Below are 18667 nucleotides of genomic sequence, written 5' to 3' on the forward strand. Positions count from 1 at the left end.
GGAAGAGATTTCCGATTTACTCAGACAGGCTGCATGTAGCAAGACTGTGAGGGAGCCCGATTTAGGAGGCCGGAGCAGTATCAGTGTAGGAACTTGCTCCAAAACAAGGTAACTGCTATCAACCTGCTATAAAAAAATAAATAAAAATAAATAATTCAGTGGAGCCACAACATCTAAGCACTGGTAAGCTACAATGTATTCCTATTTCTTTTTTTTTTTTGGTTTAGAAACACTTTAAAATGTATACTGTACATTACAAATCTAAAGTTGCACGCTCAATGAAATACTCCAAGATGCGGTTTAAGAGCTTATACAGAGATAAGGTCTTAATTGCTCACAAACAGACATTTTTCAACACACACAGTCCGATTCAGATACACTGGGCTCAATTCACTAAGGTATGATGTGTATTTTTTTTGTCTCTAGAACAAATGCCATTCTCATCGGTTCTCGGCTGTTATTGCTAAAAAATAATCATTACTTTGTGAAATGAGCCTAAAAAGTGTTCCAGAGGCAGTAGTCTTACCTGGTCAGCAGAGGTATGCAGTGGTCGGCTGCTATCCTTCCTAGCATGCCCACACTGGCCAGCTGATCGGAGAACAAGTCACGGTCATCTTCTTGAATTTCATTGATTTCTTCCTCCTCTCGGGAGGCAACACCATTAGCAGTCTGAGAGAGCAAACACAGAAAGTGAAAACATGGGGGAAAGAAGCTTAAAAAAAGTCTACACATTCTCCGGAAACAAAAACATTCATTTTTAAACAAAAACTTTTAAAAATCCCCGTTCCACCCAGTGCGGCCAGTGCAGGTTTTTAGTTTGCCTGTTTTTTTTTTTTTCCTTTATAGGATATGGACATGGTGCAGCAACAAGTGCAATACACCCGCCTCTTCCTCTACTACACATGGAAGTTGGGGAGGGGGCGCACAGGCAGAACTTCAGTGGGAATATCTTACCAATGGTTAAACAGCCCACCTACAATCACTAGTAACGTACACAAACAAAAGATGCAATGTGGTTATTAAACAATAGTTTTGGTCTATCCACTAAGAAACAATTGTGACTGATGGGTGTATAAAAAAGGATTACTAATTGTAAACATAGGTCTGTCTCCGTAAGATCTTATTGCAATTTCAGCCAAAACTTTGTTTTCAATAAAGGAAGAACCTGTGCCCGCTGCTATTTATGTCTCCACCAGCAGATTTCTCTACAATTCGTCTTCAGGAAGTGGAAATCTCCCAATATATGGAGAAATCCTTTATCCGATAGTTCTCAAAACAAAAAGTTCTCATTGGCAGACATCCCCTTCACTCCAGTGACAGCTGTATTTTGGAGTGTCTCATTTTCTCCTTTGATGACAGTGATCCCCAGGACAAATAATGAGGTTAAATCTCCCCTGTGACGACAGAGCAGTTAAAGTGTGACAGATATTTTAACCCTTTCTAGGCTATCCAAAAAGGTAAACTTATCTTGTCTGGAGTTATATTTTGATTTGAAAAGTTATTTTAACTCCCTCTATACAGGGCGACAATTGATGTAAATTGCAAGTTGTATTTCATCAATTTGTGGGGAGTCCGATGCACGCTTCTCAATTAACGTGTGTAAGGAGTATTAAGTGAGCGCAGTGCAGAAAATCTTCCACACACTCCAACACTTCTTTGCACACAGTTCTTAGATTCCTGTCTCTCCTTAATCTAAACCAGCAAACACATCTCTTTTGGTGACTTCAAAGCTGCAGCTGCCAACCGCAGAGAGCCTCACATCTATTCGTAAGCCCTGACTACCGCTTTGAAACCCAGTCGAGCTGCGGAATGTCAGCTGTGCTTTAATTTGTTACTTTGAGCTAAATAACTTATTTGATAGAGATGAGCTCCCCTTCAAATACCCAACACGTGCAGCTCCGACTGCATTAGCATAATGCCCTCCGCATCTTATGTATATGAATTAACAAATTTGTTAGTCTTTGATGGGAGCCTGCAGTATGCCAGGGATTGTCGGACTTACTTCTACATTTAGAATGAATTATGTGTCACTCAATGGCTACAGACTGGCTGTGATATACAGTTGCAGCGTTTCATCTTTATACCCCGAGTATCAGAGTGCAATTAAAACTCTGTGAAAATGGCCACCATTGCTGTAACATCAGATAGGACTGTCCATCTGGCCCTGTCCTAGGGTGACAAACCCACAGCATGCTCATCAAGCTGTGTACAGAGGAAAATGGCAACCAGGATTGCAGACCACATAAAACAAACTGTAGCTAAGGAAACACTCCATCTACTACTAAAACAGTGAAGACCATGGCAGATATATATATATATATATATAGAAAAACACTTCCTAATGGAAAAAATACCACGCCAAACTAATTGCTAAATCACAGTAACAAATTAGATTTATTTAATCATTTAAAGCCCATAGTTAAATGCAATCACTACAATCACTAAGGTTTTAATATTAATGTAATTTCAAAGGTGGTTTCCAATCCTTTTAAAACTTCAGTAAACGAATACCCGGTGATCCTCCCATTAAAACACTTGTTCAGGCACTTCCTTATTGTGGTGTGACAACTGTCCCCCAACTGTACTATTGCATTGTCACCCTGTCATGTTAGCTGTGGTCATGCCAAAACACACTGCACAGGCATGGTCCACCACTGTCACCATAAGGAAACTGTTCCAAAGTTACGATGTGCAGGCAACACTGGAGAGAGGCCAGAAGAGATCAGCAGGGCGGGGAAAGCTTTGTGGTTTTGTTCAGCAGGATGCTACCTGGCATTGATGACCTAACGGAAAGAAGCACTGGGCTTCTTTTTCTCAAAAAGGATTTTATTGACATAAACCAAAGTGAAATACATGTTCTTACAAAAAATAAAGAAAAGAACAACCATATAATTCCAGTGAATCATTAGAACATACATGTAGTGAAATCAAGTACCTGCTGCATTCTATCATTTGCCCGTTATATTTTTGTTAATAGCACCCGGACGTTCCCCTCCACTTCTCTTATTATATCAACAATGCAGACTGCTTCTGCCCACTAATACAGTTCTTAGATTAGTAATCTGTCCATAACCAGTTCCAGGGGGGACAACCCCCCCCCCCCCCTAGGAGGATCACTTGCCTTCCAATGATGAAGGATTCGTTTACGGGCTTGGAAAAGCGATCTAGCAATGGCCTTCTTTGGATTATCGTCAATTAGGAGATCATCCAGAATACCTAGGATACACACTTTAGGGTCTTGTGGGATCTTAATCATGAATACATCTTTTATAGTTTTGATGACCCCCGCCCAGTAGCGATGCAGTTTGGGGCATCGCCACAACAGGTGAATCAAATCCCCGTGTTCTCTGGCGCACCTAGTGCAAGTGTCACTGTCCCCAATGCCCATCTTATGCAGTCTAGCTGGTGTGAGGTGTACCCTCATTACTATAAACAGCTGTGACAGTCGCTGTGCCGTGTTCAGTGAGCACCCTTGTATTGACTGTAGAGCCTCTGCCCACTGGTCCTCCTCAAATACTCCTACATCTCTCTCCCAGGACGAAGTCACCCTTGCAGAGAAGCCAGGCAGAAATGCAGTAAGTAGCATAGCGTATGTTCTAGATATGAAGCCCTTATAACTGGAAACTTCTGACATGTAATGGAAGATCGGGGCAGAGGACAGTACCCACGGATTGTCCCCTGCCTGTGCTTTGATAGCATGTCTCAGCTGCAAGTAGTGAAAATACATCGATTGAGGTAGTCTAAATTTTTTCTGTAGCTCTGTGAAGGAGAACAATTTTCCATTAGTAAAAATATGGACTAAGTGGGTGACTTCATATCGTTTCCATCGTTCCGCACAAGTCAAAAGGAGCAGCTCCCCATAATACTGGTTGTTCCATATTGGGCTATGCTCAGTAAAGCCATTTACCTCTTGCAGTTGGCGAGTTTTGTTCCAGATTTTCTGGATTAGGGCATATGGGGAGGGGAGGAGCCTGTTCGACTTGGCAAACGATAAGGCCTCTAGTCCTGTAACCACCTTATCTGCTCCTGTGTTAGGTTTAAGGATGGTCGTCGTGGGATCTTCCGTACCACCCCCCCTCTGCCACTCTAGTCATAGTCCTGGCAATATGTTGAAGCTGAGAGGCTAATATAGCCAGGGGTTGGGAAGGGCAAGTCCACCTGCCTCTTTAGGTTTCTGTAGCTGCTCCAGTTTAATTCTAGGGGGTTTGTTGAGCCAAATGAAGGCTCTAATTAAAGAGTTAATTATTCTAAAAAACTTAAGTGGGATTACCATAGGAGTATTGTGCAGAATGTATAGCAATTGTGGCATGAATGTCATTCTGGTAAGGTTTACCCTGCCTACCAATTACATTTTTAATTTTACCCATATTTTTGATTTGTCACTAGTCGGGCCTAATAGCGGGGAGAGATTTAGTGATATATATTCGCCTGGACAACCTATGCTATATAGACCTTCCCATCCATTACTTTGGTATAAAATAGGACACTGCTTTAGCTGATAGGACAGGACTGCAGATACAACCAAATCAATTGCCTCTCATCTATTACTCTAGCTCCATTGACAAACACTGGAGCTTTTTTTAGTTTTTAGCAATTCAAGTCATCAGGCAGATTATGGGAAGCGAAGTGAAACATAAAGCTGTTTTTTATTTTATGATCAAGTGGGAAGGGTTTAAAACTGTCAGTTTTTTATGGTTTTTTTTTTGGCCACCTGTGTCCTGTTGGGGAGATTATTCTTCACTTACTATCCTAGAGGTAAAACTGGAAGTGAAGGGGAATCTTCTCTAAAGCTGGCCAAACATGGGTTGAATCCCAAACAAATTTTCTTTTGAAAATCGTAATTCTGAGCCTTCGTTCAAATTTCGCACCATTAGTGGGCCGCAACAAATTTTCCGATTTTCATGTGGGCATTGAATTTGAGTGATCGGCACATTGGAAATTTTTGGAAAAACTAATTTCTAATCAATGATTGGGGAATCGTGCGAGAAACAGAATTCAAACAGAAGTGCGCATGAGCTGTGACTTGGAAATAAAAGAAGATTCCCAGTCACAAAATGTATTTTCTGTGGCAACATGAGGTGAAATCGAAGGCTTGGTTGATGGAATTTCGAGAGCAATGGTGGCACCATTGGATTACAAACACACAATTCCTGATATATGATCAACAAAATCATTCAGTATTCGACCCATATATGGTCTGCAATACTTAGGGGATTTTCCTCTTAGACACTTGAACTAAATTAAAATAAAAAATGTTTTACTTTACATACACACCAACATAAAAATGACACATAGTATAATTTAGTATTTTCTCACAGATGTATTTGGCTTAAACAGAAGGTGCTAATCAGCGAGAATGACTTTAATAAGGCTAAAGATCATGTTTGAAAACCTTCCTTAGACAGAAAAGCATTTATTGAGTTGATCACTTACCAAGTTCCGTGTGCCATCAGGAGCTGCTAGATGGCACTGGATGTAAGAGTTAAACACCTGGACGGCATGTTGTGTAAAAAAGCCTTTATGGAAATGTTTATCATCTTGCACCAATGTGAGCCAAGATTCAAGCAACTTATCATAAGCTTCCATGTACACCATATCATCTTTGTCAAGCTGAAATCAAAAGATCGGGCATCAAATAAAGATTAATAAAGGTCTTAGATATGCTTTATTACAATCACAGTTCAACATGCAACTTTAAGGTTGTTCTACAGTATCACAAAAAAAAGTGTAACATGGACATACCAACAAATTGTATTACTTCTACAAGTAACTTCATCTCAGTGACCTGCTCCTGGCGACATCAGACCATCTGCATTGTTGCATTTCTATATTGCAGTTGATTTCTGTTGCCATTCATAAAAACTATCCCCTCCTCGTCAGTGTCCACTATGTACTGTAGTTCTCATATGGGGACATTATGTTAAAATCACATTATTTACAAGACCAAGGCTATAGCAATAGACCTGGGACTTGTTGCAGAAGCAAAACACCATGGCTAATCAGACAGATCAGATGACAATCATGTCATGTCTATTGGTTACAGGACAAGTGTCACCCAGTCTGATCTGTTGCCTCACTACATCAAACCCTTTCAAATTAAACAGGACTGTACATGAAAAACATAAGAATACATTCTAAGCTTCAGCAACCTCACAGACTGCTGTGTGTATATAAACATATGGGTGTCGTTTCATCGCCTCTAAAGCCTCTGTGCTCGCCCTATAATCTTTACGGTCTAGACTCTTAAGTTCAAAGCTGCTGTGACTCGGTCAACAGATCATATGGCAGGACTGCTGAAGAGCCAGCAGCTGGACAGGACCCTCACAGCCGCAAACACTTCATAAAACAACCTGTTTTTATACCTCCTAGGGGCACTCTTTTTATAGACATAGCATGGCAGGTTCTGATTTAAATGGCCTATGCAAACTTATTGTATTGTACTCTATGACTATTGTAACTGGATGTGACACATCCAGATGGCCCTGAAACAACTGTTAGAGCCACATCAACATTTAACCACTTGAGCTCCAAAGGGTTTTACCCCCTTCCTGACCAGAGGATTTTCTGCTAATCAGTACTGAACTACTTTAACTGGTAATTGCGCGGTCATGCAACACAGCACACAAATAAAATGTACTTTCTTTCACACAAATAGAGCATTCTTTTGGTGGTATTTGATAACCACTTTGTCTCTTATGGTTTGCAATATAAACAACAAAAAAAAAAAAAAATAGAGGCAAAAATTATATTTTCTACTTTGTTATAAAACATATCCAATAAAATCTAATTTCTTCATAAATTTAGGCCAAAATGTACTCTACATATCTTTGGTTTAAAAAAAGAAAAAAAAAAGAAAATCCCAATATTAGCAATTCTGATGTACTGACGGCTGATCTAAATTACTTGAGGCCCTAAAGTGCCAGGACAGCACAAATACCCCCTAAATGACACCTTTTTGGAAAGCAGTCAGGCATTTAGTGGGAGGCATGGCAAGTTTTTTGAAATTTTAATTTTTATGGCACAATAAAGAAATCATTTTTTTTCCCCACAATTTTCTATTTTATTTATTTTTTTACATACCGTCTCCAGTGCAGTACATAGGGACAGTATGAAAAAAATTAAATAAAATTTACTTCTTGTTACTTATGTGTAACATGTTGCTGGTGGATTATCTGGATGGTTTGAAAACAGGGCCTTTGAATGCCTGTGACCCGCAACTATTATGTGAGAAGCACAGTGGCATAGTAAACACTTCTGCCTGGCAGCACTAGCCTGGCCGTCGGTTTAAACACTTGGTTCATCCCAACCATTACACCACCTGCATGGTGTTTGCATGTTCTACCTGTGCTTGCATGGGTTTCCTCCCACACTTCAAAGACATGCTGGTCGGTTAATTGGATCCTGTCTAAATTGGTCCTAGTATGTGTGAATGTGAGTTGGGGGCCTTAGATGTTAAGCTCTTTGACAGTCAGGACCACTCTGCACATGAGTTCCACTTTACACAAGCCTTGACCATTTCTAATAATGTTATGCCATTATATTTAATAGCAGCAATAAGCTTAAAACAATAGCCTTGGAACCCAAACAGCATGGAAAAATAATGGAGGCTGCTGAATTCTCCTTTTGAAAATGCTAGTAACCCTGCCTGTTATTCTGATGCGGACTCGAAACAAGTATAGCGACAAGTAATTTAAGCCTCAGTTCACACTGTTGCGAATTTACAGTGGGTTTAACACAGATTCGCAGGTCATGTAAAAAGCATAGTATTCCATGGTTTTGGTTCACATCTATGAGTTGCCAATTTGGTGCAAGAAAAAAAAGGGTCCTGTGCGTGTTGGGTGCAATGCAAATTCCTATGGTGACATGCAAATTTTATCTTCATAGGCTTCAATTGAACTTGCAGTAAATTCGCAAGCACACAGTTTACATCTCTGCCAATTGTTCACTATCTGCCTCCTGAAATTCGCTGTAAATTTGCACCCATCCACCTCAAAATGCAAGGCAAATTTGCACCTCACACAGGAGAAAAAAAACGGATCAAATTCGCAGTACATCGCATCGCAGTTTGTCTGTTATTCATCTATTCATTTTTGAATGAAAGAAACAGTAAGGCTGGGTTCACACTATTGTGAATTGGATGTGGGTTTCTTCGCATAGAAGGAGATTGTGACCGGCTCTCTATGGAGCCGATTCACACATCTCTGGAGTGGTTCCGGTGCGAATTGCATAGTATGTGCATCTTTTTGTCCATTTCAGATCCACATTAAGCCCAAAAGCTGGGTTGAAATTGGACCTGAAACTGAATGGAGACAGGGCCCCCTGCTGTGAGGCGCTCTGTCCTCTATTGTGAACCCGGTCTTAAGCCTAGTACACACTAATAGATTTTTTGCAGGCTGACCGAAAAAAAAAAGCCTGAAAGCTCCGGTTGGAGTCGATGTACTAACTATACAATATCAGTACAACGATCTCCCCTGCTGTACTATTGTATTCTGACAGGGGGACACTCCCCCCACCAGAACACTCTGGTCTGCGCTCTCAGCCATTGGCTTGCCTGAGAGTGCTGATCGGGAGCAGATCAGCAGACAGAAGTCGGACGAAATATCGGCTGTCATTTAGGCTTCTGTACACATGGGCTGAATGTCGTCTAGTTTCTACTGAAATGGCCAATGCCATCCGACATTTGGCCCGTGTGTACTAGGCTTAATTCATGCTTATGGGCCTGCAGATGTACTCATCCACCTACATCCGTGTCTGTTTAGGTCCATTTTTTTTTTTAAATATAAAAAGGCTGTATCCTATTCAGTTTAGACAGATCTGAACAGGTGTAAATAGATGCCATCTGTTTAAATCCATTCATGTTATGTCTGTTTTTAGGCAAAAAAAACTTTTATACTACGGTCATTCATGATTAACTTCTTCAACAACTAGAAAAAACAGATGCAAACATGGATGTAAATTGAACTGCACTGAAGACGGAGGTGCAAACTGATGTTAACCTGAATCAGTCTTTACCAGCATTTTCTTAGACCCCGTTCACACTAAGGTGTTTGCACTTAAAACAGCGCCTGAAAACTCTCTCTTCTGCAGCCCCAGTGTGAAAGGCCGAGTGCTTTCACACAGTGGAGGTGTGCTTGCAGGACGGGAAAAAAGTCTCCTGCAAGCATCTTTGAGGCAGTGGGGGATCGGTGCTGTCCATTCATTTTGATGTGTCATTCAGGCACAATTAACCTTCGACCGCTAGTGGCGGTTAAAAGCGCACTGCTAGCGGCCAAATACCGATGCAACCCCATTACATGCAGCACTTTACCGCTAACTCCCCCCCCCCCCCCAGGGTGAAAGGGGTCTTAGACTGAACAGATGAGGTCCATGTGAAAAGGATCCCAAGCAGTAAAAACGTGACAAAACTTCCTAGAATTAAATCACTGTGACACTACTTACTACTTCTTCCAGAGCGGCACTTCTTCCAAAGGAACATGTGAGGTGTGTGAGGCAGTTCACAAAAGAGGAGAAAAGGTCATTCGGAATGGCGGTCAGAATGTTGCGTGGAAACACAGTTATTAAATTGCTAATTATGCTGGAAATTCCAACTGCTTCGGAATCTTCAATTTCTACCCTGAACAGAAAAAACAAACAAAATAAAGATAGCCATACATGCAGAAGGATCAGGCCCCCACAGTTCCCAGTTTTCATCTAGCATGCTCATTTATATTGTGAGCTTGTGGAATAGTCTACCCAACCCTGTCTACAAGGCAGTACAGACTATTAAAAGTGTTTTGTTATATCGGTTTGATAAATGCAAAATAAAAATAGATGTTGACCTTGCCAGTTAGCTAGTGAGACGGTAACTTTCAGCTCTACACTCTTTATTAATAAGCATTTTTTCCCGAATGTTATACAAACAAAAATAAGTGAGGGAGGTGTTCTGTGGTCCTAACAATGCTGCACCTCCATAGATACTACAGTACAATGACTGTAGTCACCCTAGTACATGCAGTGTGTTACTGGCAGGATCACCAGGTAAAATGAAAGGAAAAAGGCCTAAAAGAAAGAAAACGAATGCAGCCACCACATCTAAGAAATGGTAGGCAGTAATACATTACATTTGTACTTTTGGGTTTAGAAAACACAATCCACTTACAAAACAGCTTTCCAATACACCCACATATCCTTAACATTAAAGGCTGATCGCACTATATGTACATATACTACATAGCAAAGGGAACCACAGCTCAACATTGCTTTGTAACGCAATAAAAGATAACTGATAATTAAAATGGTATCAGCTGTACAAAGAAAATGTCACTTCTCAGGTTTAGAATGCATTCCCAAGTAAATCAGTATTAAAACAAAAAATAAAATTATATTGCAGCTTACCAACTGATAGCTGTAATGGCTGCATTCATTTACTTTTTTAGGTTTCTATTTTCATCTGGTGAGATTTGTTATTTATCAAAAGCACAAGCTCTCCAGTAGAATGTGTCAGTTTACCTGAACGAGACAAGCCATTTAACACTGGTAGTGGTGCTTACAATTATCAGCCTTCATATAAAATCTTTATCCTAAAAAGGGAAAATTGATTGCTGAAACTGTTATTTTCCTTAAGATTTACCAAAACCACATAAAAAGGCGGTCAAAACCTAAACACTTTCAATCTGCATGCAGTGCATTCGGAAAGTATTCACAGCGATTCACTTTGTCCACATTTTGTTATGTTGCAGCTGGTTCCAAAATTAATTTAATTATTTTCAGAATTCTACAAACAATACCCCATAATGACTACGTGAAAGAAGTTGGTTTGAAATCTTTGCAAATTTATTGAGAAAAAAAAAAAAAATCACATGTACATGAGTTTTCACAGCCTTTGCCATGACACTCAACAAGGTGCATCCTGTTTTCCACTGATCATCCTTGAGATGTTTCTACAACTTGATTGGAGTCCACCTGTGGTAAATTCAGTTTATTGGACATGAATTGGAAAGGCACACACCTGTGTATATAAAGGTTCTACAGTTAACTGTGCACGTCAGAGCACAAATCAAGCCATTAAGTCCAAATAATTATCCGTAGTCCTCAGAGACAGAATTGTATCGAGGGCACAGATCTGGGGAAGGCAGCAGAAAAATGTCTGCAGCATTGAAGCTAACAATGAGCACAGTGACCTCCATCATCCATAAATGGTAAAAGTTTGTAACCACCAGTACTCTTCCTAGAGTGGATGGCACGGCCAAACTGCACAATCAGGAGAGAAGGGTCTTTGTCAGGGAGGTAACCAAGAACCTGATGGTCACTGACAGCGCTCCAGTGTTTCTCTGTGGAGAGAAGCGTACCTTCCAGAAGAACCACCATCTCTGCAACACTCTACTAATCAGGCATGCATGGTAGAGTGGCCAGACAGAAGCCACTCAGTAGAACGTACATGACAGCCCACCTGGAATTTGCTAAAAAGGCACCTGTAGGTCTTTCAGATCATGAGAAACAGAATTCTCTGGTCTGATGAAACCAGGATTGAACTCTTTGGCCTGAATGGCAAGCGTTGTGTCTGGAGGAAACCAGGCACCGCTTATCACCTGGCAGCATCCCGCGGTGGTGATGTTTTTCTGTGGCAGGAACTGTGAGACTAGTCAGGATTCAGGGAAAGATGGGAACTGGGAGACTGGTCAGGACGAAGGGAAAGACTTCCTTGATGAAAACCTGCTCCAGAGCGCTCTGGACTTCAGACTGGGGCGAAGGTTCATCTTCTAACAGGACAACGACCCTAAGCACACAACTAAGATAACAAAAGAGTGGCTACGGGGATAACTCTGTGAACGTCCCAGCCAGAGCCCAGACTTGAACCTGATTGAACATCTTTGGAGAGATCAGAAAATGGCTGTGCACTGATGCTCCCAATCCAACCTGATGGAACTTCAAGGGCCCTACAAAGTTGAATAGGAGAAACTGCCCAAAAATAGGTGTGCCAAGCTTTTATCATCATACGCAAAAACACGTGCGGCTGTAATAGGTGCCAAAGGTGCTTTAACAAAGTATTGAGCAAAGGCTAGCAATACTCATGGCCATGGGATTTTTTTTTTGTATTTTATTTTTAAAAAATTTGTAAAGATTTTAAACAAACTTCTTTCACATTGTCATTATGGGATATTATGTTGCCTCATGCGTTATTCACTTGTAAAAGAGGCAGGAAAGTTACCACGGCAAACACCAATAGATAAAAATCTGAGACTCCGAAATAAGATAAATAATAATGTGTGGTGCTGCGCTGTAGTGAAATAGATGGTAACTACCGTATAACACGCACTTTCCACCCCTAAAATCAGGGGAAAATTGTGGGTGCTTGTTATACACTGAACTGCTTCCTTGGAGGGGAAGGAGGGAACGAGCGCTGCCAAAATAGACAGAGCCGAGTGTACTGTGTACTCGGCTAGGCTCGGCTTTGCTCGCAGTCACACTCAGTCCCACCTCCTAGCATTTCTGTCCTGCCATTGGACCGATATTGTGTCCATCATAGGAGCTGGGACAAGTACACAGGCCATCCAGCTCTGTCTATCTTGGCAGTGGTAACAATTTAAAACTGATCATCCTGTTATTTTGGGCAAGGCTGCAGATGGACACGGATCATTCTGCAATGATGGGCAAGGCTGCAGATGGACACTGATAAGGCTGCATTGATGGGCATTTAAAATGTAAGTTTTTTTCCTTAAACTTCCCTCCTAAACTTGGGGTGGGTGTTATATGTCGGCGCGTGTTATACCCCGATAAATACGGTATACTGAAATCAGTAGAAAGGTGACATCAATGTATAAATATATACGACTCTCCTAATAGGTGCAAAGTAATGTAGTGAAACAATAACCAAAAACCAAATATATAGGTGATAAATCATCAAATGATAAATGCCACAAAGTGGATAACAGAAATGAAACAAACCTACTCAAAAAACAGGGAGTGTGCTACTCAATACACATAAAATATTACATAAGTCCACGAAACATCTTTAAAAACAGTGAATCAGAAAAAGTGATAAATGCTTCCACCATGCCCTAGGTCAGTGATGGCGAACCTTGGCACCCCAGATGTTTTGGAACTACATTTCCCATGATGCTCATGCACTCTGCAGTGTAGTTGAGCATCATGGGAAATGTAGTTCCAAAACATCTGGGGTGCCAAGGTTTGCCATCACTGCCCTAGGTAATATGAACGTGCGTCTCTTTCAGTGCAGTGACACCACTGCGCAAATTGGCCTCTCAACTTACTACTGTAAGGCAACAGCATCTGTAAATGCTCTGGTGAGCTCCACTGGTTGCAGATGGTCCTCCTCGCTCACATAGCGCATAGAAACTTAAGGGTCATCCCCTCTTTGATCCGGCGTTTGGCTCATATTGGGGGGGGGGGGGGGTGTAAGCTCTTCTATAAGAATCCTAAAGCTGGGAATCTTCCCAGGCTTACCCATGTGATATGTAGAAGGAAAGAATACTCGTATGGTGTTTAAAACAATTTAATAGTAAAAATAGCAAGCGCTACTCAAATAAAATACAAGGATCAACAGCATAAAATCCACCAGCAGCGAGCTTGCATTCCTGCGTCTCACGAACAGTGTGCCTGTGTACCAATCCCAATGCGTATAGTCACGCCCATGCAACTTCATCAGGAATTCGCCTGATGAAGTCAAATGGGCATGACGATGCGCCTCGGGTTTGGTAGACAGACATAACCAAAAGTGATGCAGGAATACAAACTCGCTGCTTGTGGATTTTATGCTGTTGATCGTTGTATTTATGCGAGTACCCCTTCCTATTCTTACTATCAAATCGTTTTAAACATTACTACACTATACGGACTATTGGCCTCTCAGAACAGTAAAGGGAGAGGCCAATTTGCACAGGTGTCACTGCACTGAAAGAAGAAGGTGACACATTCTCATTACTTGTTGCATAGTGAAAGCATTAATCACTTTCTGTTTCACTGTTTTTTTGTCATATTTTATGTGTATTCAGTAGAATTTACACTCACTGAGTGGGTTTGTTTCATTGATGTCACCTTTCTACTGATGTATATTTACCAACTATTTCACTACAGCGCAGCACCACAAATCATCATTATGAGGTATTGTTTGTAGAATTTTAAGGAAAATTAAATCCATTTTGGAATTAGGCTGTAACATAAAATGTGGAAAAAGTGAAGCCCTTTGAATACTTTCTGGATGAACTGTACATAGTTGAAGGTAAATCTAAAGGAAATTAGAAATTGTATAATGTATGGCCGGCATTTGCTGGAGTTTGGCTTCAATTTGTTAGTGTATCTAAATCTGTACATCTAACAGATTTAGATGCACAGACTGAACCAGACTGACAATGCTGCAGTCTGTTATGCTTATTTCCTCACCAATACCAGAGGTGTGTTACTAGCTAGATCACCAGGTGAAGGAGAAAAGCCAAAACAAAGAAAATAAAAACTAGTACATCCACCACATCTAAGGATTGGTAAGCTGCAATAGAATACATTTTTGGTTTTGGGTTTAATACCACTTTAAATTGGCATTGAAAATGTGTGATCTCTGTATCTTTATGGGAATATAAGTAACACGGATACAAAATTGTAATTAGGGATGCATCTGCCTTTAAAGGCTGAAATCCAAAAGCCTACAAGGATAAACCCATGGCTGATGTTGCGGTGGTATTTTGTGTTCCCAGACACAGACAGTCTACTATAAAGTTATCTCTGCGCAAGCTGTTGGCACTATATATGAGGGGGTCTTCAAAAAGTTTCAGTGCTATTTTTTATATTTAATAGAGTTAAAAAAAAAAAAAAAAAAAATAAGTGCAGAAAATGAGGAGCCCTATTAAATCCTGTATAATAATAATCTGATGTATGTGTCATTACTCACAACACACTGATCACAGCGAACACCCCTGTGAAGCAAGCCCTCCATACCTGTGGTACACCCAGAGTTCAGTAGTATCAATGAATACTGGCATCTGCATAGAGCAGAGCGCCAATGACTATGGTGAATACATCTACATATTACAGTCTAGAGAAATAACAAAGAGCACTTGATGATTCAAGGAACTATGACAGGAGAAAAAGTGTTGTTGAAAGTCTTCATAGCCATGTTAATGTGTTACATATACATAAACACACAAGCGTTCTCTATACAGGTAAAACATCCTACAATAATAATCTGTACATACCCGTTAATTGTATTCAGCAATCCTTCAATAAAATGTGCCAAGTAGTCTACTTGTGACCTCTCATCGGGAAAGATGGGACCATGGAGGGATGCCAGCTGCGCCAAGCACTGTAATGAGTCCTGGGCCATATCTGAATCCTCTCTGATCTTCCGGTGAACCTGTAGTGGAGCACAGCAGGGTCACCAGTTGTAGCAAAGACCACACATATACCCCTGGCAAAGAAGCCGACTTATGGAGGTTTTTATATGCAGTCTGGATGAGTAGGCCTCTAATCCACACGAGGTTCGGCAGCAGCCCACTTTTCCGGCAGTCTCGGGCTCATCATTTAAAATAGCTAAAATGTTCCTGGGTGATACCTTCATCTTGAAGGCCGAGCTAAAACAGATGCCAGCCCGCCACTCACTTCTCCGTCTAAAAACAGCAGTCATGACAGTTATCTGGATTATGCCAGCTATGCCTGGGCTACTGCGTCTGGCTATACTTAGATGACAGTTTCAAATCAAGTGTATATGGATGCAGCTTTGATGGAGGTAAAAACCGCAGGGAGTTAATCAGGGTCTGTGCTGTGGCCGTGCCTTTCAACCGTACCGCACTCAATCATTCATTCACAGCACTTTATATGAAAGACAATAAGTCACTACGCTGCCAGAACGTTCCCTGTTACAGTCAAGAGACACTTTCCCAGGCCTGCTGCTAGGAACTGGTTAACATTTGGCCCACAGACACAATGGAAGGCAGCACAGTGCCCCCAAGTGGGAGTAATAAAAAAAAATTACTAACACTATTTCAAAAGGTAGCAGAAGCATTACAATAAAAACAATCAGACCAGTACAAAATAGAAAAATGTTTGTGTGCATTGACCCGAAATTAAGCATATAAATTTTACCAGGAAACAGAAACATGAGTAAGGATCCTTTCACATAAGCTGGATTCGTTTGTCCACAGACATAACTTGTGGTACAGTTTGGATGCCTCTGAAAACCTGACAGACGTATGTAAACCGACGTATGCCTGTTTACATTCACTTACATCGGAGTCCGTTTCTGTCCGTAGAAAAAAAACTAACAGTTTGAGTCCTTTTCCATTTTTGGAGACAAAAACAGATGTAAACAGGCATCTCCTATTCTGTTTATGTCAGTTTTGGGGTAAGAAACGGTTTTATTTTTTGTCCATCTATGACCCTTTTCTTCAAAAACTTAAATGCGTGTAGCTGTATAAAACAAACGTATTTTGATGAAAAATGAACTAAACCTGGATGTAGAAAACTGACAAAAAATTTAAGTAAAGGGATTCAGTTTTCATGTTTTTTTTTTTTTAAAAGCAAGTTTCATGTCAGAACTAATGATGCACAAGTAATAAAGACCGGGCATGAGGCACTCTGTTTCAGAACATTTATAACTGCTGAGACAATGAGGAGAATTGCCAGAATCTGGAGCTGTGCATGGCAACCAATTTCTATCTTTCATTTTCAAAGCTTTACGGATTGGTTTTCCATGAGTAGCGGTGCAAAAACTGGCTACTGCACTTTTAATACGTTACCACCAGTGCATATTCTATTGTAAGAATTGGTCCAGCATATAAAATAGCCTGACAAAATGTTAAAAAAAACAATATAACACTGTCGGCAGCACCCGCTTTTGTATACTCCCTCCTCTCAACCTGGGGAAGATTATTGCCCCTCTTTTCTATCCAAATGGGAAGAGGACCTCAACCTTGTACTCTCTTCACAACAAAGACATATGGGATTCCACCTAGCTTAAAAATCCTCTACCTGCACACGCACCCAGGAAGACCTAATCCTTTCAGCCAACAAACATAACACTTGTCCTCAGATGAGGGGAAGACCTGACTAGCTGAGGATCATTTTCCTCCAGCTGGAGGCTCACCTTCTATATAGACTGTCCCTCCCCAAGGGAACCATGATCCCCCTCCCCATAACCCCATTTTTTTTCCTTCCCACCTCTTCCCCCTTTGACCCACCTCTACCTCCCTGCTGTACCTTTCTCTCTATAAAAACTAAAAATAGACAATTGAGGTCGCCATTGTGAGACTACATCTCTGGTGTGGTTTACAATATAGACCTCGAAGAGGAATAATGCACTTTTTCTAGAGATGCGTTTGCTTTCTTTTATTCGATTACTTAGATTTTTGTATCTCTATGGGAATTCTATCGCGCGCGCACACACACACACACACACACACACACAGTTTCTTATATATGTAAACTTCCAAGTGATTCTTTAAAATAAAAAATAGTTCTGTGTACCCCCAAGGATCATAGTTTCACTGCGACTTCTCTGACTATGCATCCAAGCCCTAGTCATCTCATTCCTTCTGGTTAGATGGCTGGTATAGAGCTTGGAGCCTGTAAAACTTTTGGCCCTACTAGCCTTCAGGTTTCCAAAAGGCAGGGCTTTTACTTTTAAAGGCTTAAGGGCTATTGCACACCTACCTGTTTCAACACATGTTAAAGTGACCTTGTCACTACAGGGTCAAAAAAGCAGGAGGGAGGAATCACTGTGTGCAATTAGGGAAACATGTATTTGACTCATCCGGTCGAATAAAGCAGGAGAGCAGAATTAAGGTGTGTTTTTAGTACACAGGCCAATGGAAAGGCAAGTGTAGAGCCTCTTCTATCTGGAAGTATAGATATTTATTAGTTTGACTCTGTAATGACAGGTTCACTTTAGCACAAGTGTCCAAGTTTGCCACAGTTTTTAATGGCACTAGTTCACATCTGTGTGGCGCATGGGACATTAAAAAAAAAAGTTGCTTTTTGATGTGTTCACGAGTGTTAAAAAGGACAATGGCTGGATGGCCATGGTTTTTAATGACGCTAGTTCACATCTGTATGGTGCAATGATTGGAAATGTTATACTTGCTTTTTGATGTGTTGATGTGTGTTAAAATTACTTATTGAAAAGGCAGCGCATGTCAACATACCTGCCCAATGCAATATAAAAAAAGCAGGATAATGCACACCCGGCAGCCTTATGTCTCCAGGTATCGATACAGAGAAATTTCCTCACATCTGATTGGTCATTAACGTAGCAGAGAAGCTATACATTGGCGCTCTCAGGAATTAGACAATTGGATCTCTCTTGAATCTGGCTGCAGCACATTCCAGAGAACTCAAACTAAAGGAAACCAGTCATGTGAGAAATACACAAGCTGCAACTGTTGCAGCAGAATATGTATATGCCGCCATCAAGGTCAATGTAATAGTATAACTTCTGATCCTTGTCATCGGTTAGCGAGTTATTAAAAAAAAATTATCCTGGGATTTACCAAGACAGAATAGTATGTTCAAGGCAAAGAGTCCAGATTGGCAGATATCTCATTTCGCTCAAGAGAGAATTTTGCATCAAATCCAGGTTTTGTAAACTTTTCCCTGAAAGTGTCCTGAAAAACATGTAATTAAACCAGATATTTTATTGCTTTTCCTTTTTTTATAGTCTTTGAAAAGAAAAGCGACGCTGGCT

At 40.8% G+C, this 18667-nt stretch overlaps 1 protein-coding gene across 1 annotated transcript in view; it reads right to left on the reverse strand.

Moving 5' to 3' along the window:
* Positions 1–18667, reverse strand: part of XPO4 (exportin 4) — a 208062-nt gene that overhangs the window by 45574 nt on the left and 143821 nt on the right. The window contains exons 8-11 of the mRNA XM_077484003.1: positions 15186–15343; positions 9439–9613; positions 5434–5610; positions 527–669 (exon numbers count right to left, since the gene is read on the reverse strand). Of these exons, the coding sequence (XP_077340129.1) occupies positions 527–669; positions 5434–5610; positions 9439–9613; positions 15186–15343 (653 nt within the window). The remainder of the gene's footprint in view (positions 1–526; positions 670–5433; positions 5611–9438; positions 9614–15185; positions 15344–18667) is intronic.

The sequence above is a fragment of the Lithobates pipiens genome, unplaced genomic scaffold (assembly GCF_037356315.1).
Source record: "Lithobates pipiens isolate NorthernLeopardFrog02 unplaced genomic scaffold, aLitPip1_a1.2 Scaffold_16, whole genome shotgun sequence".
Classification (NCBI taxonomy): Eukaryota; Metazoa; Chordata; class Amphibia; order Anura; family Ranidae; genus Lithobates; species Lithobates pipiens.